The sequence below is a fragment of the Gobio gobio genome, assembly GCF_949357685.1.
Source record: "Gobio gobio genome assembly, chromosome: 16".
NCBI lineage: Eukaryota > Metazoa > Chordata > Actinopteri > Cypriniformes > Gobionidae > Gobio > Gobio gobio.
This window is the reverse complement of record NC_137109.1, coordinates 20,334,435-20,361,672: the sequence shown is the minus strand read 5'-3', so window position 1 is coordinate 20,361,672 and position 27,238 is coordinate 20,334,435. Positions and strand designations below refer to the sequence as shown.

Genomic DNA, 27,238 nt, shown 5'->3' with positions numbered 1-27,238 from the left:
GACATCCTACATGGTTCGAATAGTCAACATACACCACCTATCATATGAAAGTAAATCGCACAGTATTTTTGGCTTCCGTTTGAATCATTGACTGCAGCTTGTGGCAATATTAGATTATGGTTGGTTTTACAGTACAAGCAATAACTATGTACTATAGTGACTTTCTTGAACTATGATACCACGTCAAATATTTGTCAGGGTAGCAATGAAACAGATGAATGAATGTTTGTTTTTTAATAAACAGAGCAGGTGTAAAGGTGTCACTGTCCCTTTAAGAGACACGGGTTGACTGAGCGCATATGCAGCGGCTCCCCGTCATCATCATAACGGCTGTACTGAGACACACGGACACAAGATCTGTTGAGATTCCTCCAGATATTCAGCATCACTCGTGCGGTCGGAATGGAGATGTTGAATAATCGACTAAAATAAGGAAAAGTCCTCGCAGAGATCAAGATGGTGTCGTGGATCATTTCGCGGATGGTGGTGTGAGTGTATATGCGGCGCGTGTTTGTGTTGTGTGTTGCTGCAGATACATGACGCTTTTAATGGGAAAATGAAAATGTTCTGCTTATTTTTTCAGGGAAATGCGATAATATTAACATTTATAGGGATAAAGATATTCAGCTACTCATATAAATTGCACAAGGGGTTAAATTAATAAAACAAAGCGATGACTTCATCCAGACGAGGACGGTTCACCGTTTGTGGTGCTTGTGGGATTTTCACCTGGAGCAGAATGCTCCATATGTATGATATTGTGTCTTAATGTACCAAACACTTCAATAGAGAATGTGAAATATAGAAATATTTGACATATGGGCAGGTTTCAGGCTTCCCAGCTATTATGTAGGCTATGTATTACACCCATCGCATCATCTCCTCAAAGCTGATGTCATCATACTGTCAAATGCCTATTTTTAAATCACAAACTGTGATCAAAGACTTCTAAGATGGGGTTTTCTGTGAGAAGGCCTACCTGCCCAGCTGATTTTTCCCGGCTGGTGATGTTGCGTAATTTGAAGGAGGCCAATCTGTTCCATATGACTCACATTTGTGATGTTTTGGTCTCAGGTGGGTTCCTTAGTGGGATTTACAGTCAGGTTTGATTCTCTCAGTGGATCATACTTAGATTACAAACTCCCTGATCGATGAAATCAAACACTTAGGCCATGCATGTGCAAATGGCAAAGGTTGAATTCATTGTTTGTTGGTCTGGATCTAGGCCATTAGAAACAAACATCAGGCATCATTATCGTGGTTTTGCTGAATCTCATGGAATGCTCTTTGCTGTGGCTGAGCAGATGCATTATGGGAGTCGGGCTAGTTGTAATGGGACAGAGGGCATGTGGTCTGCCACGCGCCAGACTGCCTCGCTGTCCTCATGCTTCATTATGCATTACACGTGGTGCACGGTCTGTACATGCACATTTACAGAGTATAATGCATCACATGCACAAGCATAAGAAAAGCATTTTTTTGAAGTCGGCAAAAAATGGAAGTTGTGATACTTTTCTTCTTTATTGTGACGTATATCTGTGTGAAACGGCTTCTTGAACAAGAACGAATGTAGGGCGTGACTTGATTTTGCCATTGGGGAAGTGATTGGATAGTTGGATGGTTGTGGTTTGCTACTGGTGGATATCATGTGAGTGACCGGTTGCCCTGCCCTACACCACTAAACATGTCATCAGAGTAGAGATGTCTCTGTAATTGTTTCCACCGAGCGGTGCGGTATGTACCGTAAACCCTGACCGGCTTGCTTTTCCACCGCCAACAGTATGCTTATGATATGCGTGGTGTAGCGATTGATGTCATTCTCACGCAAAAACAATGGACAACATACAGCAGATGTTGTTCTTGCTTCTCGGCATGTCGCTGTTGTCACAAGAAGAAGACGCGCTTTGTTTAAGCCAAGGCTGCAAGGAAAAACACAGCCGAAAAAGCATGCGCAAGTGATGATTCTCTGTCAACCAATCAACGTTCTGCAGTGAGTCTAGCTCCACCCTTTAGTACCGGACTACTGAGCTAGGGACCCCAATAGAAGGGTCACAAAAAAAGTGGTACGCTACGGCTCAGAATTAGGGTACCATTCACAACTTCTGACAATGGAAACGGCAAAAATGATACCGTACTGAACTGTACTGAATCGTACCACTCGGTGGAAACGAGACATAAGAGAGAGGGGAAGTTATTTTGATGAAATATTTGGAGGGCATGTTATTTTAAAAAAAAGGAAAAGAAAAAATGTGTGCACACAGATAAATCATTTATAAAAAACACTGCAATATTCCATAAAACATAGTGACTTTGAGCATTTGAAATTTTTGCGGACACTTCAATTCAACATATAACAAATAGTAATACAGTCAAAATGTAAAAAATATACACTTATAAATATAGTATACACATTAACACTTTACATGCACGTGAACAAGGTTTAGGGAGTGTGTTTATGGGAATTTTTGACCATTCTTCTAGAAGCGCATTTGTGAGGTCAGGCACTGATGTTGGACGAGAAGGCCTGGCTCGCAGTCTCCGCTCTAATTCATCCCAAAGGTGTTCTATCGGGTTGAGGTCAGGAATCTGTGCAGGCCAGTCAAGCTCCTCCACACCAAACTCGCTCATCCATGTCTTTATGGACCGTCGCTTTGTGCACTGGTGCACAGTCATGTTGGAACAGGAAGGGGTCATCCCCAAACTGTTCCCACAAAGTTGGGAGCATTAAATTGTCCAAAATGTCTCTGTATTCTGAAGCATTAAGACTAAGAGTTCCTATCACTGGAACAAAGGGGCCAAGCCCAACCCCTGAAAAACAACCCCACCAAACTTTACACTCAATGCAGTCAGGCAAGTACCGTTCTCCTGGCAACCGCCAAACCCAGACTTGTCCATCGGATTGCCAGACAGAGAAGTGTGATTGGTCACTCCAGAGAACACGTCTCCACTGCTCTAGAGTCCAGTGGCGGCGCGCTTTACCCCACTGCATCCCGTGCTTGCATGCACTTGGTGATGTAAGGCTGTGATGCAGCTGCTCGGCCATGGAAACCCATTCCATGAAGCTCTCTACGCACTGTTCTTGAGCTAATCTGAAGGCCACACAAAGTTTGGAGGTCTGTAGCTATTGACTCTGCAGAAAGTTGGCGACTTCTGTGCACTGTGGACCTCAGCATGCGCTGACCCCTCTCTGTGATTTTACGTTGCCTACCACTTTGTGGCTGAGTTGCCATTGTTCCCAATTGCTTTCACTTTGTTATAATACCACTAACAGTTGACCGTGGAATATTTAGTAGTGAGGAAATTTCAAGAATTTCACGACTTATTGCACAGGTGGCAACCAATCATGTTACCACACTTGAATTCTCTGAGCTCCTGAGAGCGACCAATTCTTTCACAGATGTTTGTAGAAGCGTCTGCATGCCTAGTGCTTGATTTTATTCACCTGTGGTCATGGAAGTGAAAACCGATCTTCTACTGGTCACACGTTGTCATGTAATGTGAATTCGCAGGTTAGAGTTCCCCAAACTTAAACTTTGGAATGCTACGAAATGCGAAACTTTTCAGTGAAATGTTTGCAGTCTGACACAAGCGCATGTGTATGAATGGAAGTCAATGGAATGTAAAGTGTAGTGTGACCGGCCCTTAAAGGGATAGTTCACCCAAAAATTAAAATTACCCCATTATTTACTCACCGAGGTGTATATGACATTCTTCTTTCAGACACATACAATCAGAGTTATATTAAAAATGTCCTGGCCAATCCAAGCATTATAATGGCAGTGAATGGCATACATGCACATATATACAGGGTTCCCACGCGTCCTGGAAAACCTGGAAAATGAAAGACCAATTTTCCAGTCCTGGAAAACACATGGAAAATGGGGAAAAAAGTAAAATGTCCTGGAAACGTTTGCGTTGTCCTGGAAAATAATTGTACCTCCTTGTGGATGAACACAAACGGGTTAAACATTTTACGCATGAATGTCTGTTTTCAAGCAAGTACGCAATTTGACATCTCAGTACGCTGGTAGGACTTGCCCCTCTAAACTACGGACATTGTGAGTTCTGTGGCAAATGTGCACGTGCGGTACTCCTGTCTGACAACCAGTGTTAATTTCGTTAACGAAAACTATGATGAAAAATGTTCGTTGACGACCTTTTTTTCCCTGACTAAGACAAGACGATGAGAGACGACACCCACGTCATTAAACGATAACTGTGACTAATAACACATGCAATATCGTTGACAAAATAAGACGAGACTGAAATGTGGATAATTTTTTTTTAAACTTGACCAAAACCACTTGTTTTGCTGAATAAATGAGACAACACATTACATTCTGTTTTTACCAGATTTAAATAATGAATCCTCTCTACACTGTTGAAGAAGTGCGGGTGATCAGAAAACACAAACAAGTAAGCTGGAGTTCAGTGATCTTCATTTGAGATTTTCTACTTAAATTAAAGTGTCATTCAGTCGGTCTGTGTTCTGTCACAAGCCGCTTGCGCTGTTTGTGCGATTAAATCTGCGATCAAAATGCAGGCTGATACAGCAGTGTTTTTAATTTTGATCATATTATTCAAGCAAGAATGCAATGTTTCCCGAATATCCACGATTTCAAACGTGACATTTAGGGCTGTCGCGGTTATGAAAATTACCTTGCGGTTATTATGGGTGGCTCAATAGCGCGGTCTGCGGTATTACCGCGTTTTTTTATTTTATTTTTTATTTTATTTTTTTTACAAACCTAATTTATCCTGATTTTACTGCATAAAAAGCTCTGTTGTTGAGTTATGTAGCATAAATTGTTGCTTTTTAACTGACAAAGAGACACGTTTTAAAACATTTTTGTTTATTGTTAAATGCAAAACAGCAACAAAAACATGCCTTTTCCCATTAAAAAAATAAAAGAAATCAAATAATTTTAACGAATAATTGATATAATTGTCCCTATATCGAGGATCTAAAAAACTGGCCTTTGCCAAAAGTTTTTGTAAGGCAGCTGGTTCATACTTCCCCTGTAGAACATTACACATTTTGTGCTTTATGTCCGATGTTAAGGTGGTATCCTCGCTTGATGGTTTAAGCATATCTTCTGTCAGGAGTTTCAGGACGGGTTTGACAGAAGACACTGTAACGTAGCTTTCGCCAGACAGCAGATCCGTAAACTCAGCCGCGGGTTGGGTACTCTTGTATCATTATTAATTTAATTTATTTAACTTCAAATGCACATGACGAATTGTAAAACAAGGCCACAAAAAAAAACAAAAAAACCCAAAACTGAATACTGCGGTTGCCGCGGTTTCTGCGGTTGCTTTCCTTCCTCTGCGGTTGGCTTGTCAATAGCGCGGTTTTACAATATCGCGGTTACCGCGACAGCCCTAGTGACATTGATTTTATACAACAGTTCAACAAGCTAAGGGTAACTTTTGTTAAGTGATGATGTAACGTTTAAAACAGTATTGTCAGTAGCCGATCATTGCTCTATTTTGCAACGAAAGCCACAGCAGAACTGCAGCACACAGCGGTGATTCGTGAACGAATCTGTGGCTTAGTATGAACGAATCGTGAGATTTAATGATCCGTTCATAAATACAGCCACTTGCTTCGTTACTGAATGAATGAATGACTCGTTGACTGACTCACTCACTCACTCACTCACTCACTCACTCACTCACTCACTCACTCACTCACTCATAAAGACAGTTACTTACCACCACCTACTGGCAATTTTATTTTAATACAACAACAAGTGAACAAGTGTGTGTGTGTGTGTGTGTGTGTGTGTTTTGCGGACTGTCGACGCCATGTGGAGGGCAAAAAACATTTAAAGATTGTGGCCAGTACAGTACAAAATGTCTATATTTTGTAATCAAAAATATAGGTTTTATTGTTTTTTTTTTATAACCATTTTCTAGCCGGTGAATGGGGAAATTACTGCGTGCAAAGTAATGGAGTTGCAAAAGTCTGCAAAAAAAAAAAAATCTGCACAACATAAGTGGTACTGAAAATTTTTTCGACGAAGTTGGCAGGTCTGGTGACGCTACCAACCAATCAAATTGCACATTTCCTTTGAACAGTTCTGCCTCCCAGTGTTTTCATCAGTCTTTGTTGCTAGATTTATCGGTTTTTCATACCCAAGTAAGGATTTATTTATCCAAAGAAGGGCCAAAGCTAGCGACTTTCTGTTAAAGAGTGTTGCTATATATATATATATAATAATTTTTTTTTTTTCTCCCTCTCTCTGAGTGACAGAGGAGCAGTGGAGAGCTGTGGGCGTGTCACTCATACCTTTGCATGAAATATATTTTTGGTTTTAGTGGAGCCGTAGCGAGCACGACGACAGCTTCGAGATGGCGACGGGTAACAGGTAGTCTTACCGGGCCACGTTCCACTCAGTATTTCATACTTATTCTATTGTCCGACAGCAGAAACAAAAAACATGTAAGTAAGCAAGTAGAGGAAAGCAGGTGGCATTGTGGAAGACAACAATCTTTGCACAACTATAATACAGATATAACGGTATAGGTACAATATCACATCTGTCTCGATGTGATAATATCGGTATATCGCCACGGTCTTAGTTGTGATAACTTGACTCGCACTGTAGCAGCTGGAAAAAGTCTTGAAAATGTCCTGGAAAAGTCCTGGAAAATCATTTCAAGAAAAGAGTGGGAACCCTGATATACACCTAGGATGTCTTGAGGGTGAGTATATTATGCAATCATCTTTGGGTGAACTATCCCTTTAAGAATTGTCCATTTTAATTTCATGGTGACTTTAAGCCACAGATCACAGTGATCAGGATGCACTCTTGCCAGCTGCAGTGGGTAGGTGTGGTCTGTCCTGTATCCTGACATCTCTACTGGATCTGCTAGTGCAGAACGTTCAGATTGTCGCCTCAGCACAAAATGGCATGTTTGTGTGTGTAGGAGTGCAAGTGCACAAGGGCACGTGTCTGAGTGTATGCTGCACAGGGCATCTGTGTGGAATCTGGTCCCTTTGTGTGTAGATCCGTCTCCATGCGCTCATAAATGATTCACTTTTAATGGCTCTCAGATACAGAGTGTTTGCTTTCAATAGCGTCATGAAACATGCTAGTGTGTATACAGTAGGGTTAGTATTGACTGGGATAAGATTTGTGCTTGCTTTTCACTGAAGTACAGAGCATCTGAATATTTTGATCAGTCACCACCAGTATTGGTTGTGTGATTCATTTATTTCTGTTCTGGTTTGATTTGAATGAACTGGAGATATCCATCCTCTAATACTTAAAATAGGCTGGCAGCCTCTTAAGTGTCGTAATTGTGTCCTGTAACTCGAGGTAATGGTGCAAGTGAAATGTTAGCTGCTGAAGTGAGTTGGTGTAATGGTAAGATGAGCTTGTCTGTGTCTGCTGGGAGTGTGTTTAATAAGGGTCTTTTCTCTCTGCAGCCTGGCCTTCGGGACCCTCTACCCAGCCTATTCCTCTTATAAGGCTGTGAAGACGAAAAACGTCAAGGAGTATGTGAGTATTTCAGTGTGGCTTCAGTTAGGTCAATTTGTCCAGTTATTCATCCTCATCTGATATCTCCCTGATTTTTTTTTTTTACTCTTTTGTAATGTTATAGTAATATTAAATTATATTGCCATTAATGGGACGAGATTTTATTTTAGGTGGGTCGCTTTGGCAGAAAATGTTGAAGCTCCTCTTTATGAAGCTAGTATATTGTATATTATAATAATTGATATACTATGCTATATTTGAGATCCTATATTTTATTCATATATATTGTATAAATATATGCTATGTAGGGGTGGCACGGTTCACAAAACCCATGGTTCGGTTCGTATCACGGTTTTCGGGTCACGGTTTTCGGTTCTGTACGGTTCTTGTTGTTGTTTTTTTTAATCAATAACAATCCAGAAATTTACTTCAGCATATGGTATATATGGCTTAATCATCCACAATTTAGGATACAGTATTAAAAAATTGTTACATCAAGTTGTTTCCTAACTGGCTGTCTACCGAGTCCGGCACATTGGCGTAACATTTTTCATGTTAATCATATCAATTTTGTTTAGAACAATGCACTGTGGGTTTAATTCAGCTGACCTGATTAACAAATTTCACCATGAAGTGTTCCGTGTGTTTCACAATGGCATATGACATCCAGCGCTGTGAAAAAATAAAATAAAATACACAAAAACACAACACTGCTAGAAGTTTTTGCCTAAACTTCAAAGGCATGTTTAAATTATTAAAACTAGAAGCATATCTTTACTTTTAAATGTTACATTGATCATGTGAACTACTTATAGCCTATACAACATGTTATATATGCATGTGTGTATGAGACAGAGGGGAACACGGTCGCATTTGCAGCAGATATATGCTGCCCATCATAAATCAAAGCATGAGACAGACAGGGGTCGGAGGAGAACACCGGAAAATGTGACAGAATGGACAATATTTGTCTGTATTTGCAATACACAAGCCGTGGTTCAGCTGCGTGAGACAAACACTGCCAGTGTGTGTATGCGCAACGGGCGCGCGCGGCTCCCGCTCTCCGCACTGCATCTGCCCTGCCTGCTATACGACGCTAGCGCATCCTCCAACAACTCCGGGCAGTCTTCCTTATCTCTCCCACTTGCATTTCTTCACGTGACGTGACCTGCAGCACTCCACTTTTACTTTACTGTATGTCCACACACACCCACCTCTTATTTCGCGCGAAAAGGACACCCACTGTCTGAGGTAACATACGGGCACGAGGATACATTGCGCATGCGTCAAACCGTGCGACGCACACACTCCGAATCGAGACAAGCGAACCAAAGTGTTAGTTTTTTTTCCATGTACCGTGCCACCCCTAATGCTATGCTATATATAGGCCTACAATATTTTATACATGTATATTTTACTATACTATATTTTATACATATATACTATATATATTTTATAGACTAGGCTATATATGGGCCTACTATATTTTACTATACTATATTTTATACATATTTTATAAATAGATACTCTATATATTTATATACTATGCTATAGGGATGAAACGGTATGGAAATTTAACATCACGATTATAGTGACCCAAATTATCACGGTTATCAATATTATCACGGTTTTGTTCAAGTTTTATATTTGAAAATCAACAAACAAACTAAAGCAGCTCTATGCACTTTTTTAAGCAAGATTATGTGGGATTTTCTTCCTTATAATGGCCGTCGTCAATATAGCAACGCATAAATAATAATAATTTCTCGTAAATATAATCTCTAATATTATCTCTGTAAATATATTCTCAAGCAATATTCTCATCAGTGTTCAGCAATGATGCATTTTAATCTAGCATGTTTTGTGTAAGAGCCCAAACAGTATCCTATATAATGCATATCCATATTTCCATATGATTTGACAGTTTATTTTATTAAATATCAAAATGTCTGCATCATACCTGACACCTAGATGATCACTTTACAGCCAGTTTTATGACTTTCATTGTCTTCAAATGCTATTAAAGTTTCAAACGTGTATAACGTTACCAATGTTGTGTGTAACTTTAGAGACGGTCCCTAAATTCACCAACTTTATGCCAGTCACATCAGATGCGCTGTGGTTCTGCTGTGTTTGTTTGAAACTATTTTCGCTGCTGAAATAGAACAAAAACAGTCATCCACTGTATGATGAGTGAATCTCTTGCGTACATCACACACACATCTGCTTTTAGTGTAGATTTCAGCGTGTGAGCGGCGCGCGCTGTGAACAAAATTCCGGATAATCTGAACGCCTCTGATTATGAGACATGCATTCATAAACTCAATATAAACACGTGTGAGTGGTTATAATGCGCAACGCGATTATAACAGATGGCTTTTGAGAAGACTATAATAAGTTCAACAGCAGAGTGGCTAGTGTGCAGCCGAAATAACGTTAACTTACACCCGCAAACGGCGGTTGTTAATGTCAAGCCCTGATTATTATCCCTTAAATGTCACCCTAGTCTTGTCTGAACTTGTTCGTTCGCTTCACGTTATTATTTCCCAGACGTAGTTTTGGTATTGAGGTCAAAGTCCACTTGCCTTGCGTTCGTAGTTTTGAAGTGTTTCCCTCTATTACAGCGACTTTATTCTGGCATGTTCTGCAGACAGGTGACCATCTTCGATTAAGTTTCCCTCAGGACTTTTGTAAAAGCCAAAATATGACAACGCCTCAGATTGGGTCCTTTTAGAGGCTGAGCAATCTCCAGAGTGCTGTCACTGCCTTCTGACATTTCTCCTCATTCAGAAAACAGCGGTGCGCGCAACAGACTGACGCTGACTGGACAAGATTTACCGCGAGTTTTAAAATCGTGATAATCACATGCGGTTTTAATGATAATTAAATTTTATACGATATTACTAACCGTCAGTAAATTTTACCGTGGTTTATCGTGAAACCGGTAATCGTTTCATCCCTACTATGCTATATATACTACTTACTATATTTTTACTATTTTATACATATTTTATAAATAGATACTCTATATATTTATATACTATGCTATATATACTACTTACTATATTTTTACTACTTTATACATATGTTTTATAAATGTATACATATACCTTATACATATTTTATTAATATATACTATATATATTTTATATACTATGCTATATATATTTTTCTTTACTATATTTTATAAATATATACTATATATATTTTATATACTATGCTATATATATTTTTTTCTATACTATATTTTATAAATATATACTATATATCGTTTATATACTATGCTATATATATTTTACTATACTATATTTTATAAATATATACTATAGATTAGATTAGATTAGATTCAACTTTATTGTCATTACACAAGTACAAGTACAAGGCAACGAAATGCAGTTTAGGTCTAACCAGAAGTGCAATAGCAGCAAGTGCAGGATATACAACGTTTGCATAAGTGCAGGACATGGATATGTACTGAGTATATATAAATATATCTATAAAGAGAGAGATGGTTATTACTATAAACAGAATTTACAGGTGAATATGTACAGTGAATAATATACAGATGGTTAATACTATAAACAGAATTTACAGGTGGATATGTACTATGAATATAATATAATATACAGATGGCTATTACTATAAACAGAATTTTACAGATAGAGGTATACAATGATATGTTAGGCTAAAATTAGGAATATGGCAGTGGATTAAGGTAGTGCAATAAATTATGGACAGAAGCTATCCGAAAAAAAGTGTAAAAGTGCAGTGGAAGTGATTGCATATTACAGTTAGAAGTACGGTGCAAAATACAAATGTAAACAGTAGGTACTGTAAATAACAGTCGGCAGTGCAAATGAGCATAATCCAGTTAAGATATGGCAGTGCAAAATGAATAAGTAAACAGTTGTTACTGTAATAAAGAGTCGGTAGTGCAAATAACAAAGTGAAGGTGGATGTGAGGTAGGAGAGTTATCAGTATATGAGGGGAGTGGATCAGCGGGGGTTTGAGTTCAATAAAGAGACAGCTCTGGGGAAAAAACTGTTCTTAAGTCTGCTGGTCCTGGTCCGGTGGATCCTGAAACGCCTGCCGGAGGGCAGGAGAGAAAACAGTCTGTGGGCTGGGTGAGAGGAGTCCTTGAGGATGCTGCGAGCTCGATGCAGGCAGCGTTTCCTCTGGATGTGCTCGATGGCAGGCAGTGGAGTCCCTGTGATGCGCTGGGCAGTTTTCACCACCCGCTGCAGTGCCTTGCGCTCCGCAACAGAGCAGCTCCCATACCATACTGCGACACAGTTGGTCAGGATGCTTTCTATTGCGCAGCGATAGAAGTTCACCAGGATAGCCGAGGAGAGCTGATTCTTCCTCAGTGTCCTCAGGAAGAAGAGGCGCTGGTGAGCCTTCTTGACCAGGCTGGAGGTGTTGGTCGTCCACGACATGTCCGCTGAGATGTGGATCCCCAGGAACTTGAAACTGGAGACACGTTCAACAGCCATTCCATTGATGTGGATGGTGTCGTGTGTGCCTCTTGACTCCTTCCTGAAGTCCACGATGAGCTCCTTCGTTTTGGTGGTGTTGAGGAGCAGGTTATTTTCGGTGCACCATGTGGCCAGGTGCTGGATCTCCTCCCTGTAGGCAGTCTCATCGTTGTTGCTGATGAGCCCAATCACCGTTGTGTCGTCCGCAAACTTGACGATAGAATTAGATACTATATACTATGCTATATATGGGCCTACTATATTTAGCTATACTTTATTTTATAAATATATACTATGTATATTTTTTATACTGTGTGCTATATGTAATTACTATATTTAACTATACTATATTTTATACAGATATATTTGACAAATATATACTATGTATATTTTATATACTAAGGCTATATTTTATATCTACTTTTTTCAATACAAATACAAAATTCTAATACGAAATTCCAGAATGTGTGTTACTGATTAGGTTTTTAATTTTAGTGTAAACTGTCTAAATGGCTAGTTTGGTTGGTTGTTAGTTATTTATACTATATGGTAATGAGGTTGAATGGTTGAGCCTGATGAATCCACACTGACTAAACAATACAATTTCTGAAAAGATGTTGAGAATTGAAAATTGATTTTTCTTTCTGCTATTCAGAATGGAAAGGATTATATTTACATTTATTGAACTAAATGCATTACTAAAAAATTAAAAAAAGGCACATTGTGCCTTTATTGCTTCAAGTACCCTATTCATGTAAAATACCAAAATAAGATGGCTTTTAAAAGAGAACATGAGTTTTTTTTATTCCCTAAGGTTTGAGGAATACATTTTATTTTACTTTATTAAATATATACATGCATCTTATTTTTGGAAATCTTATTCTGGAGTCTCAGGTTACTGGTTGCTATGGAAATCATTAGGGCAGCAGTTTGCTCCCAAAGACACCAATTTTAGTGTAATTTTTTTACACATTCATTAAGAGATATTTAGTCCACAGTTCTAACATTTCATAACCTTTTATTCTTCTGTTTTCTTGCAGACCTGGATTTATAAATGCACACACTTTTTTAGACAACCATTGTGATGTCATTTGATAATTGCTTAATTGGCTGTTAATTTTATTGGCTGTACAGATGGAGATATAACTGGCAAATCCAATGGCAATGGCGACTTTTTTTTTCTTCATAAGCAAGCAGTCATGCATAACGCAAGGCTGTATTCAGCAAGAGCATGTGACCTGATGCATGCTGATGTCATTGCTTGATTAAAACATCTGTGTATGTTTTTCCTTCCTCAGGTAAAATGGATGATGTACTGGATAGTGTTTGCAATATTTACGACAGCAGAGACGATCACAGATATGCTTCTCTCTTGGTCAGTCAACTGAATTTTTTTTTTAATAAGCTACACAATTTGTTTTGTAGTGATATTATATTATAGTCCTCTTCTATCATTGTTATTAATGATTATTAATTTATCTTAACTTTTGTTGTATTAACTGTTAATATGTTGACCTCTCATTTTGCTAGGTTTCCATTTTATTTTGAGCTTAAGATTGCCTTTGTTGTCTGGCTGTTGTCCCCGTACACCAAGGGCTCCAGCGTGCTGTATCGCAAGTTTGTGCACCCCACCCTCTCCAATAAAGAAAAGGTACAAAAGAACCTCATGAATATAATCAAACTGTTGCTCGAGGTGGTGGTTTTCAGACAGTTTCCTGAGCACTACACCAATCAGAGAGTTAAGGCAGGGTAATGGATTTGTGTTGCATGACTTATGTTTGTGTTACAGGAAATTGATGAGTACATAACCCAGGCTAAAGACCGCAGTTATGAGACCATGATGCGGTTTGGGAAGAGAGGACTCAACATTGCAGCTACTGCAGCCGTCACAGCCGCCACAAAGGTGAAATCACTGAAAGAAAAAAATCTTTTGATCAGTATTATATAATAATGTTTCTTTCTGAAATAAGAATAGAATATACTTTTTTGTGGTGGAGCCAATGTAAATATAGGCAAGGCAAGTAAATCTGAAATGCCGGTCCAGCATATAAAAATTCGTATTGTTGTGACGTGTAGGTGCTATTCTGAGGTGCAGATGTTTGTTGCATATTGAAGTTAAGAAAGAAATGTATCAGTGTATATTTTGTGTGGTGTAGTGGGGTCACTGTTCAGTACACATTTGTGTTATCCAAACTTTTTGAGCCAAATGGATTTGAATGCAGCTTCCAGAAAACAAAACAATATATATTTTACAATTGATAATTAAGCTTTTGAATCGCACAGTCACACCGGTGTGATTAGAACGTTGTGCGTCACGTCATCAACTGCTAAATTCAAATCTGCGTTCGCGCTTTGGCTGGCATTGAGCCAGAGACGGAAGCGCTCAGTGCTCGTCATATATCACAACTGTTCAGTGTTTTAAAACTTATGTTTATGTTATTTTATTTTATATGTCTGACATTTAAATACAGATAAGTACTAGTAAAAATCATTCATAGTCTGTAAAGTGTACACTGACTGATGTCTATTGAAGTGGCAATAATCCTTTTAAATAGCCTATAATTTGACTAGGTGTTTTATTGATTTCATATTCTGCACATTGCGTTGTTAGCTATAACGTTTACTTTAATCTTAGAATATTATTGGTACAAAATGAATAGTGCCCGAAAGTTGACACATTTCTTAGTTTTGACGCTAAATGTTACTGCCCGGTAGGTGATTCGCGTGCAGGTGGTTGGGGGAGTCAGTCCAAAATTTTATAAAAAAAATATATTTTTAGTCTTCTGTTAAAATGACTCTTACTGTCATTCGACTGAACTCAGCATACACTAGGCAATGGAGGACGTTAGGTTTGCAGGGCTTCAAAGAACAGCCTCTGATTCACAAACTTGGTGCAGTTTGTTTTGATTTGACAGTGCTTATATGCTTAAATTAGTTTGTTTCTATAAGCTACAAAATACAAGGAAGACTGAATCGATGAAAGACCTAATATTCTGGACTAGCGACAATAAATACATTAATTAGGGATGGGACGATTACCGGTTTCATGATAAACCACTATAAAATGCCCTGACGGTTAGTAATATCATTTAAAATGTATTTATCATTAAAACCCCATTTGATTATCACGATTTTGAAAACTCGCGGTAAATCCTGTCCTGGCGCAGCACGCAAGGTTGTTTTTTTAAAATTGCAGAAGGCAGTGACAGCGCTCGGGGGATTGTTCAGCCTTCTAAAAGGACTAAAATCTGAGGTGTGGTCATATTTTGGCTTTTACAAAAGTCCTGAGGGAAACTTGATCGAGGATGCAAGGAAGCAAGTGGCTTTGAGCCAAAGACAAGACAAGGGTGACATTTAAGGGATAATAATGTACATTCATTGTAAACTAATTACACAGATTTTCTTTACCACATAAATAATTACGGGGACATATTGAGATGAATGTTTTAAAAATGACCTGCTAATAAATCCATTTCGTACAGCGTACAAAACAATCGTCCAGACAAGATGATCACAAGAAGTTATACTAATAATTGTAGTAGTATTAAAGGGGTCATGAACTGCAGAGTTTTTTTTAAATAGTTTTATGATGTTTCCTGGGGTGCACATATAATGTTAGAATGCTTTTTACATCAAAAATTGTCATAATTTATAAATAAAAGGCATTTTTTTCCTACCCTGATTTTAGCCTTCTGCTCTGAATGCTCCATTTTAAGGGGCGTGTCCGCTGGGAGACTTCAGTGTAAACACCCACTGCTGTGATTGGCTGACGTCTTTGCATTTGAAATAGTATTACTCTCTCTTTTAGCTCGTTTTTACAATTACAGCTCTCATGGTTAACTAATTCTGAAAAGTTTTGCATTATATTTTGATCTATGGCATTATATTAAGATTGTGGCATGAAAGGTTGCAGTGATGATCATTGTAGCCGTTCACACACATGCTGAGCGCATGAAAGCAGTACAGAACATCTGTACATGAACTGCTTTCATCTTCACTAACAGTGCAAACGTGATATAGTTAAGGGATTTGTTGAATAAAGCCGAAGTCACTGAAACTCGTCACTGATAAACTCTCGTGTTTGATTGACAGGTTCAGCGCGTGCTGCTCAAACGATTGCAAAGGGAGCTTTCTTTGATCGCTTTTTAATCAGCTTTAAATAACAGATTTTTTTTCTTCCTACTTAGAGAAACAACGCAAGTTGATGGTTTAGTCACTGGTCTGATTTACTGACACACAGACAAAGAACATCTGACAACATGAATCATCACATTTCAGATCAGGCATTAGAATGAACACAGTTACGTACATGTTGCATTACTGTTGAACCCAGTCACTGGGTTCCTCAACGGCATGTTTATTGCTTTGTAGCTCCATGGTTTAACACTAGGCCTATGTTACAGGCTAAACAGGCAGTGATGAAGTAGGCATTGATATTCTTCTGCTGAGGCGGTGCTTGCCTCCCTTTGACGTAATAGATACCCACTTTGAAAAACCTGTCGTTTGCTGGGCCTGGTGTCTATAAAAGCTTTTCTTTGACTAACAAGGAAGTTTTCAGCTCTGAAACTTACAGGATATTCTTATATTACCATGAACTTTTATATGTCAAAAGCTCAAGGGTAAGTTGATTTCTCAATTCATCACCCCTTTAATAGTAAAGTCCTCCGATTTCATTTTCAATACAATCAAAAGCATTTGAATGAAACAAGAGAGCGGTCCGTTATGTGTGGGATGTGCGCCGTTATAATGTTGCTATTGATGACGGTCATTATAAAAAAGGAAATTACATAGAATAGAATCTTGTTTTTAAAAAAGTGTATAGAGCTGCTTGTTTTATTTGTTGTTTGCTGATTTTCAAATATAAAACTAGTTGAAATGTTTTCAGTGTGTTCTTTTTGAACATTTTCATCTCATTTTAACAAAACCGTGATAATATTGATAATCGTGATAATTTGGGTCACTATAATAATCGTGATATGAAATGTTCATACCGTCCGATCCCTAGCATTAATGGATGTTCTCGCTTCCATAATTCAAAAGAATAATCAGATATGATGACTTTGCAGTGCAATTATTATTCTAATAATAATGTTTTTGATTTGGTGGTTGGTTAGTTTTTTTTTCTACATGAAACAATCAGTTCTGTTGTCACCTCCACCCCCCTTCCCCTCAGAAATGTCCCTGGTCATATGGACAGTAATATTGTTACGCATCTTGAATAAGATTGCAATTGTAATGTTTGTCTTTTGTGTCATTGAACTGCAGGGTCAGGGTGTGTTATCAGAGAAGCTGCGCAGTTTCAGCATGCAGGATCTGACTCTGATTCAGAACGAAGATGAGCTGCTGCTGGACAGCACAGACGACACACACACCGCAGCCACGCTACCTCGTGCTAAAACAGTCACACGCACAGGTAACACACACAGCTTTTGTCCTACCCTTTAAACGACGATTGATAAAAGGCATTTTTTTAATAAACACTTTTTGTTATACTGGTTGAAACTCTCTTCTCACATTCTGATGGCTATATCAGTAATACAAGTAAGTTTTATAATATAACCAGGGCTTGACATACTGTGGCGTGTAACACAGTCACTCCCACTAGCCACTTTGGCGGGTCTTCTCAAAGGCATCACATACAAATCTGTTCAGTTTATAAATGCAATGTCATAATCAGAGACGATCAGATTAGTCATCGCTGAAACGCTGAGTTTTGTTCAGAGTGTGCTCTTACTCACTGAAATCTGCACTCTCATCAAAGCAGAGATGTGTGTGCGATGTACATAGGAGATTCATCGTACAGTGATTGACTGTTTTTGTTCTATTTCAGCAGCGAAAATAGTTTCAAACGTTTACAGAACCATAGTGCACCTGATGTGACCTGATAAAGCTGGCTTGACGTTGGACGTTTGATATTCGTGAATTTAGGGACCGTCTCTAAAGTTACATACAACATTGATATACCCGTTTCTAACTTCAATAGCGTTTGAAGAGAATTGTTTACAGTCATAAAATCAACTGTAAAGTGTTCATCTAGGTGTCTGGTATGATGCACAGATTGCACACCTTTTAGATTTTTTAGATTTAATAAAATATGGTTATTTATTTCACTAGGCTACTGTATGGGCTCATACACAAAATATGCTAGATTTAAATATGTCATAGCTGATTAAAATAAAATATTTTTTTTTTTCAGACAAACAGCTGTTGATGACCTGTCATGTTATACATTTCATGTAGACTTGATTTGGATGTCTACAGTGGTAATTTACATACACTGTGTGCAGAATTATTAGGCACGTTGATTTTCTGATCATATTTTTTTTCCAGGCACATTTGACCAATTCCAAACCACAGTAATCCTAATAACTACTATTGATTTAGTATTTAATAATGTATAAGTGATATATAATTGTTCATGAAGGCTGGAAATGAAAATCACCTTATATTCAGGTGTGCAGAATTATTAGGCATGTTTTCTTTTACAGATAAATTGAGCCAAAAAAGAGATTTAACTCAGACTGAAAAGTCAAAAATTATTAAATGCCCATGAGAAGGATGCAATACTAATGCAATACTAGACATTGCAGTTAAGGCGTGACCATTGGACATTGAAATGCTCGTTGGGTCAGCAGGGTCAGACAAAAACATGTGCACCCTGCTCGCGTAGACATCACACATCATCAGAGTGTTTCATGAGACTGTAGTACAGTTGTAGACAGACAGTCACCGGGCGTCATAAACAAACAGCAGCCAACTTTTACAGTTCCTGCTGAACCAAAACAACAGCTTATGCTGCGTTCACGCCATGTCGTGACCGTAATTATGAGGTTGCCACTGTGACGTTCTACCCGGAGCTGTTCAAGTCGTGTTATGTCAACACTATCAACGCTGAAATGAATCTGCAGCAGTCAGGTGGTAGAAGTAAGAGCTCTGTAAGTTGTTTTATGTTCATTATTATTGTAATGTCATGTGCTCTGAGACATGAGGTAATTTAATGCTTTGCAGACTCTGAAAGACTCTAAATGAAGACCTGTCAACCTGAGCGATCGATCCAACCCAAACGCGATCCTGATGTGAAACAGTGTCCGATTGGTCTCTATACATCGTCCCACTATACCTACCCCAACATCCGAGATCCAGATCTGAGAAGTTTGCTTTGGCAAACTCCAAATTAACTTTGTTTTGGCCTGATGCTGTTTGAAATCATGTCACACCAGTTTGTTCAATTTCGCTTGAAGTATATCGAGGACTTAACTTTTTAAAACTAAAACATAATAGGCGAAATTCACACAGTGTTTGGTTTCAAAACTGAAACAGGTGTGACACTCTAAATTTAATCCTGTGCATACAGGACCAGACAGGTGCGGATGTAACCATAGTGATGGATAACTCTAGTAAATATCCCTTTGTTTCAAAACTATTTTAATGTTACTCCTATTTGTAATGTCCTGTTCAAACACACACCGGTCAGTGAGGTGTGTATGTGTGTTTGCTGACTCCCTGAAAGCCGCTCTGCAGGCAGCCATTGTCTCAGCCTGTTTATAATGCTGATGCTGATGTGACCAGCATGTGATTCAGCTGCCTACTGGAAGAGAAAGAGGAGGGGTCATTCTGCTGGAGTTGGTTCATTCGCAACTGAACGCTGTTTTCCACTTGTTGGATGAGTTTCAGCACTCATTCAGGCGGATCAAGACCATGAAGTTTAGTCTCTTCATACACTGTGCCGTCATTAAACTGGCAAGTTGCTGAAGGTCATGACCCCATGTGAGGCTTTACAGCAAACACGAACAAAGCCTGTGGTAGAATCATCCAGAGTCACACAGAGGCGATGATTTCAATAATGAGATGTGTAGTGATTCTATTAGCGCACACAGCTTCTTCTTTGAATTACAGAGCATCAGACATGCATTGTGAATGGACAAGTAAAAGGCTCATCTAAAGAAGCCTTTGTGTTTCAGGCTTTGAATGAGGTCTGGCAAGCTTTAAATGCCAGAGAGAGTCCGTTCGCACCAAAATGCCTGAGAGCCAATGTTCACACCACAAGATTTTATGCTCCGATTTGATTTGGTTGAATTCATGTGACCTCTTAAATATGGCTCATTTTAGGTACTGGTCTGTATCAGTTACTGAACAGGCAACAGTTCTAATTTAATAATTTTCTATCCATACAGAGGGGGCATACTTTAAATGTATTGAAATTAATAAGGCATCTTTGAGTAAACTTTGAGTATCATATGAGTATCTCATTGCCGGGTTGAGTGTCCTGGTTTTCGGTAATCAAAATATGGTCACCCTATTATAACAATATAACAAAACTCTTGCTGAATAACATTATTAATTTCTTGCAAAAAAAAGAAGAAAACAAATCTGACCCCAAACTTTTGAACGGTAATGTATATTGTGACAACATATTTATTTTTCTTCTATTTCAAAAGATTTTTCTATTTCTATTTTCTTTGTTAGTTTATTTTAAACTTTTTATTAATCAAAGTATATTTATTAATCAAAAAATATTAAGCAGCTGTTTCCAACATTGATAATAAATCAGCATATTAGAATGATTTCTGAAGGATCATGTGACACATAAGACTGGAGTAATGGCTGATAAATTGAGCTTTGCATCACAGAAATAAAATATATTTTAAAGTATATTAAAATAAATTAAATTGTAATAATATTCACAATATTCATGTTTTTTTCCCTGTATTTTTGATTAAATAAACGTAGCCTTGATGAGCATAAGATAAGTTTGGAAACATTTTTTAAATGTTTTGACCGGTACTGTATATGAATTACATGAACATCATATTCAGGGGTTCGTGGCATCCTAAAGTTTGAAAACTCCTGGCCTGAGAGACCTACTCAATACTCTGGTTTCAAATATTTGTCTCGGACTAATAAAAAGCAACTGACAACATGTTACATTCATGGCAGCTGCTCATCTAGAAGAATAATCTAGTACAGCACATGCTGCAGAGTAGGGATTCTGTCTAAACTGTATCCTTCATTATTGTTTTCCTCAGTTCGTGCCACACCCATGCCGGCTGACGCTGAAATACAGCACAGCTCTCGCTCGGATGACCAGTCAGATAGCAGGACAGAGCATTCAGATGAAGATGCAGCTGATAAAGCCCCCAAACGCGCTGTAAGCGTCAGAGCAGCCAAGAAACCAGCCGCTGCCAAGACAGAGGTACACAATTCAATTGCTCTTTCTGTCTACAACCCTCTTTTTTTCTTGTTTCTTTTACTCATAGTAACTGTATGTGTTTGCCACTCTTAATGCAAGGAAATCACGCAATCTATGTGTTCTCTGAAATACAGTGCATTCAGAAAAGCATTCAGACCAGTTTCACATTTTATCTTGTAACCTTGTGCTAAAAGGCTCCAATTTATTAGTCTTTTTTCCACATTAAAGGGATAATTCACCCTGATATTAAAATTGTCACCTTTTACTCACCCTAGTGTTGTTGCAATGCCCTATGTCCTCCTTTCTTTTTTTGGACCATAAAAGAAGACATTTTGAAAATGTCTTCGTACGTGGATTACTCAGTTATCTGGATTTCATAGTTGATGATTTGACATGATCCAGGATTGTTTGGTTCTTCGACGCTCATCCTGGAGTTGCTGTCATAGCAACAGGCCCGTAAGCTCAAACCTAACCAGGAGCAACTTATTTCTTGTAAACAGGATTAGATTGCATCTTTTTAAGTGGATGAAAAGTAAAATCTGTGCCAGCTACTGCTACGTTCTTACAAGGGTACCCTAATGAACCAGGGACCATAATAATGATTTAAAATAAATTTGCTAATAATATTATAATTTTGTGTCTATCATAGACACATCCAGTTTCACTCATTGAGAGATTTATTAGTGAGGGAATAATTACCTAATAATTGTATTGGAGTCTTACACACATGATGTACAGTTAAAGACGTGCATTAATTTGCAGCAATTATGGGAGTGGCTTGATGCAGATAACTGCAAAAATGCTGTCTGTTGTGCCATTAGAAAAATTTTCTTGACCCTTAAGAAACTTTAATTAATGCTGTCACGTAACAAATCTGTTTCACAGGTAAAATTAAATGAATTGCTAATTACAACAGGGAAATAAAAATGTAAAGCCTGTAATGGAAATCATGAAATCATGGAAATAATTGGGAATCATGTAACAAACAGTACATTTTATTTATCTATTATAACTTTTATGTTTTGGTCGCTTGGCTGCTTCCTTATAAAGGTCCAGAAATTCAAGTTTTTTGTCAGGTGTGTGATGCTCTTTTTTATTTATAAGATGTCATTAAGTTGCGGTCTTGCCAATCATGGTTTCGAGTATCTATATATCTGGCCTTTCCAATGAACACTAGAACGTGCAGTAATCTCAGACAATTTCATCCAGATATTTTAATCAAATCCACAAATTCATTTGAAGAACCAAATTTGCTGATCAGTTATCACAATTAGAAGATCTGGCATCTGTCAAATCGTATTAAGCGAGGTACGAAGATCAGACCCCTGGAGAACGTAAAATATTTCTATTTACAACATGTTTTTGCAGCCAATCACAGAAATGGTTGTTGATCTCTTGAACTCAATGGCCAATCAGAGATGCCAGTTTTTATTCAGTGCTGAGTTATGCAGGCTCGTGAAACGTCGTGTAGACACACGATGCAAGTAAGATATTTTTGCTGAGGGCCTTAGCCCGCTTTTGAGGTTACAGCCGGTATAATCCATTGAGTAAAACTATTGTTTTTCATGCTGCTAAGAGGACCTATGGCCAATTGTATGCTGCATCTACATAAATGCTGGATTCACTCTGCACGGGACAGAAATATGACATGTTAAAATAGTAACGCATTAAAGCAATGTAAAGGCAGACTAATAGATTAATAGAAAAGTACTCGTACCAAAATAGTAATGGTAAAAGTGATGACTCACTGTGTTTGATTCTGGAACCGGGCCTGTCTCTGCCTTACCTGTATGAAACGCTATACTCGGAAATCAAGCTGAGAGGGATGGAAGAGGCTGAGGCAGCGATACAGACATTTTTGGGTGAGCTGGGTCCACTGGCACTGACAGGCGTTAACAGTTCACGATGAAAGCGGCTGCCGTGGTTTCTCAAGTTAGTGGTATTACTACCCTTTCCATATTTTATTTGTGAGTGACATGATTTACACACTGCGCATGTCTTCTCCAGGTCGTGCTTACCAGGTTGTTCATTAAAGAAATGTGTCCAGATGCCCAGTAGTTGGAGCATTTTTAATTACGCGCCCTCGCATCTCGGTCTCGCCTCCCTCTGCCATTGTATGCTACCGCGACAACACACGTACGTGACAAATGACGGCAGAAAAGCATCAGTACATTATAATCGGTTATGGCCTATTACTGAACCGATACCGAATCATCCTCGTCTGCATCGATGCATCGTAGAAACGATTAATTTCGACACCCCTTCTGCGCAGTAGTTATCTCGGGACCCGAGTCTGCTCCACTCTCCTCCCGAAAATCCTGAAAAAAGAACTTCACTCAGAGAAGCTGTCAATCTCAGCTGTCAATCATGACCTCACACCCCCGTTTTTATAGGATCAAATAAATAACTAAAACTAACCTTATTTAAAAGTCGAACACTTGAAATTAAATCGTTGTGATAAAAAACTAAAATGACAGAAACCAACTTTGGGGAAAAATTATATGAAGTGTAATTTGATTGTTTAGTTTATCTCACGTCCATTAGAATCCACGGAGGGGTGGGGGTTATGACCTATACTGGGACCAACCACCTGGGGGCGATCAAGGCGCGTAGGCTTCAGTTATTTACAGGAGTGCTGCAGACTTGGGTCAGACGGCCCAGTCTGTTGTGATTTGATCGACCATATCTGAATACAGTCATACAGACAGTAACAATAGTGTTAGTTTTACTGTATCAGTTCCAGCGCAAGTCCTCGTTCTTTGGAAGTAGAGGCAAAGTGGATTCGCTTTTTACAGAGCAGAAAACATTGTCTTCTTGACATGTTGACAACACGAACCAAACTCTTCCAAGCCTCAGCAACAACTACAGTGTTTGAGGGTTAAAGTAGATGCTTTTCACGGGCAGCCAATGAAGACCTGGCATTATGCAAACAAACCTACATAGTTTTGAGCAGGAAGTAAGACTGGAATTACTGGCAACTTTTTTCAGGTAGTTCAGAATCGGTTCTTTCTTTTAGGAGACAATAACTCCATTTATCTGCACTTTGATCTTTGAAACTTTCAGACCTTTTACATTCACAAACAGCTTTAACACACTACATGAAAGATAATATCTGCATAATAGGGGCACTTTGAGGCTCTGAATGCTTATGCCAATGTGATATTTCAGTTAGGCTTTTTTTCTTTTTAATACTTTTGCAAATCCTTTTTTTTTTATTTTTTTAACCATTTCGTCATTATGCACTACGGAGTGTAGATTTTTTAAAAAGCATTTTTGAGCTTTTGTTCAGCATATTTTCACAGCTGAAATCCAGTAATTTTAATAGGAATCCACATGATCTGGAATTTTGCGTGAGGGCAAAAGATTTTACAACAGGCTCAAGTTGGTCATTTGAAAATTGCTTGGTTTGAAAGTGACTTCTGTGTGCAGTGCTTCATGTATCGCTACATTATTGACAATTTCACTAATGTGATCATACCTCAAGGCTGCATGAAAACAAAATGAAGGGGTCCGAATACTTTCTGAATGTCCTGTAGTCTGTCACATCTGCCTGCTTGAATGTAAACCAGAATGAGAGGTTCCTGGTTATTTTCTGTATACACCTTTTCCATGTCTTTTTATTAATCCTCTTTTTTCCCTTCTTTTGTTTCTGTTTACCACCATTTTCTGCTGTCATCCCCAGCAGACCACCAAGACATTGAAGAAACCGCCAAAGAAGAAAGCCACAACCACGGCCAACAACATTGCCGAATCTCCATGAGTCACACTGCGTTCATCCATCCCTGGACAACACACAAACATCACATGCTTCCTCATACTAACAACCAAATATTAGTGCTCTTTGCTATACACCTGCAGATACACACACACACACACACACACATCGCCTGAGGCTGTTTTATCTAATAGGTTTAATGCGGTGAGAATGTTTAGACATCAGGCTTCATGCGTTAATTTTCCACGTTATCACTCCTGTGCGTGTGTTAAGTAAGGCTGGGTCTTGTCTTATTCTCTGTAGGCCTTAATATTATAGTAAAGCATGAGATCAGAAAGCAGTGCCTGCACATGATCATACATCAACACTTCTGTCCCTTATAACCACAGATTCCATGCCAGAACTCCCATGTTTTCCATAATAGAGGCCGGTTCCCTTTTTCTTTCTTTTTTTTAGCATGTAGGCCACACGCTATGGGACGAACAAGAATTGGGAACAGAAAAACTGGGCTATTAAATGAATAGAAACAAGACTTGATTTACACGAGTACAGCGTCCGTGGAGAGTTCTGGAGGCGCCCAGAGCAGTTCTGTTCTTATTCCGGGTCACAGAACATCCAGAGCCTGAGATGTGTTGTGAATATTCATGATCAAAGAGGTCAGATGTCTCCCGGAAGCTGCAGGCTCTCAAACGCTCATGCCATTAATAACGCTTTTGTCAGCTGGGGCTGGAGGCGTTCAACTCGCATAAGCAGTCCCTTGTGCTAATTTTACATTTGTGTAGCGTGATACACATTTTGAAAGTATTAAAAGGCATTTATATTAACTGGTAGATCAGATAGCAGGTGTCATCTGGTGTTTTGATAGGGTGCAAGATGAAAACAATCACATGTCGGCCACAGGAAAGGGCAAGACCCCTCTGTTTTGAGTTATCTGCCTTCTAGTGCTGGGATTTTTGTTGTTGTGGCTTGCTTAGGAAACTCAAATACTCCATATCAGTTTGTCATCTATGTACTGAGCAGATTCGGTTGGCGCACTGCAAAGCATGGCATCACCCGAGAGTTGGTATGGTTCAGTGTGGTGAAATGATCTGTCGTTGTTGAAAATCATAGGTGCTTTTATAAAATATGCTGGCGTAAAACCCTGTGGACCGTTTTCTTTTACCCTATGGTCCATCTGTAGACATTTTTGTTTTTACCCTGTGAACCAAGTTCATTTGAAATCGCATGTAGCCCTAAATCCAAATGTGGGCAGTTGTGTTTCCCAGCAAAGCTGTTCAGAACTGGAGGATTTGGTGTGTGTGGTACTGATCTTGAGTTCAAGGGCGTTGCAAAAACACATTACTACTGAGAGCTGGTAGGGGGCGTTGCTGTACAGGAAAAGAGCACCGTTCTCTGCCTCTCAGATTGAACGATTACATATGGACGGGGAACGGATTTGAATCAGTCTATTTAAATCAGTCGGTTATTTAGCTGGAATTTACCTGAAATTGTTAATTTGTATAATACTATTGACTGTACAAAATTTCTGCCTTGCTCTGATAGGCTTTTTAAGTTATTTTTCTGTCTTTGTTTACATTTAATTTGTCACTTTTGTGGGCTAGGATGTACAGAAACGTGTTCATTTCTTGTTTTGTGCATATTCGTGTGGCGTTTTAATTTAGTGTTTTGTCTTCTCTCTGCCTTATTTTGTTGAGAAATGAAACACGGGGGCAGTTGCATTTGAGAAGAACTAATGATCGTTTTTACAGTTCATTTTAAAACATACTTCAGTCTTACATTAGACACACAAACATGTAGTTAACAGCAGGTAGAAATTTCTGTAGAAACACTGTTTAGAAATAACAGATCTGTTGTCATGTCTTAAATATCATCATGATCTTTCATTCACTGATGCTGATTGGCAACTTGACTTTTTCTGTCTCAGTCTCTTGAGTAATTCAGTTTTGAAAAAAAGAAACACTTTTTTCTTTCTTTTAATTAAATGCTAGTGCGGTTGTTTCTCAAAAAAAGACATGTCAGTCTCCTTTCTTTGTTCCTGTTTTTCGCTGCTTTTCCCCCTTTGTTCGCTATTTCTTATTTGCATAATCAAAACTGTCAATAACGTGTTTTTAATTCACCGAAGCCTGCATTGAGTGAGATGTGACAAATTGAACATATTCAGTTTTTCTTTAATATATTTTCTGTAATGTGTTGGAAATTGGTGTTATTGCATACAGATTTGAACTGAGGGAATAGTCAACATTAATATATTGTTTGTGCCAATTCTCAATGCTCTTAATATATTAAAAGAATGAAAAAGAAAGAGATTGCTGCTAAGTGTGTACTAACTGACCCTGAATTATAATTCAATAAAAATGCAATTACATCCCT

General features: G+C 38.5%; 1 protein-coding gene across 2 annotated transcripts; it reads left to right on the top strand.

Moving 5' to 3' along the window:
* Positions 1 to 265: 265 nt before the first annotated feature.
* reep2 (receptor accessory protein 2) lies at positions 266 to 27,238 on the top strand. Of its 2 annotated transcripts, none has more exons than XM_079838803.1 (8): positions 266 to 488; positions 7,436 to 7,508; positions 13,262 to 13,338; positions 13,494 to 13,614; positions 13,753 to 13,866; positions 17,229 to 17,376; positions 20,990 to 21,156; positions 24,839 to 27,238. In XM_079838803.1, exons 1-8 carry the CDS (start codon positions 457 to 459, stop codon positions 24,911 to 24,913), a joined length of 807 nt encoding a protein of 268 aa, XP_079694929.1. In that variant the 5' UTR covers positions 266 to 456; the 3' UTR covers positions 24,914 to 27,238. The 2 variants fall into 2 exon arrangements, with proteins under 2 accessions (XP_079694929.1, XP_079694928.1); XM_079838802.1 differs by having other exon boundaries at positions 302 to 488; positions 24,836 to 27,238.

What these genes read in the sequence shown, in the direction of transcription:
- reep2 (XM_079838802.1), top strand. Translation starts at nt 457, where the DNA reads ATGGTGTCGTGGATCATTTCGCGGATGGTGGT. An exon ending in CCGTCACAGCCGCCACAAAG is followed by an intron (nt 13,867 to 17,228) that starts GTGAAATCACTG and finishes ATTGAACTGCAG; the next exon opens with GGTCAGGGTGTGTTATCAGA. An exon ending in CAGCCGCTGCCAAGACAGAG is followed by an intron (nt 21,157 to 24,835) that starts GTACACAATTCA and finishes TGTCATCCCCAG; the next exon opens with CAGACCACCAAGACATTGAA.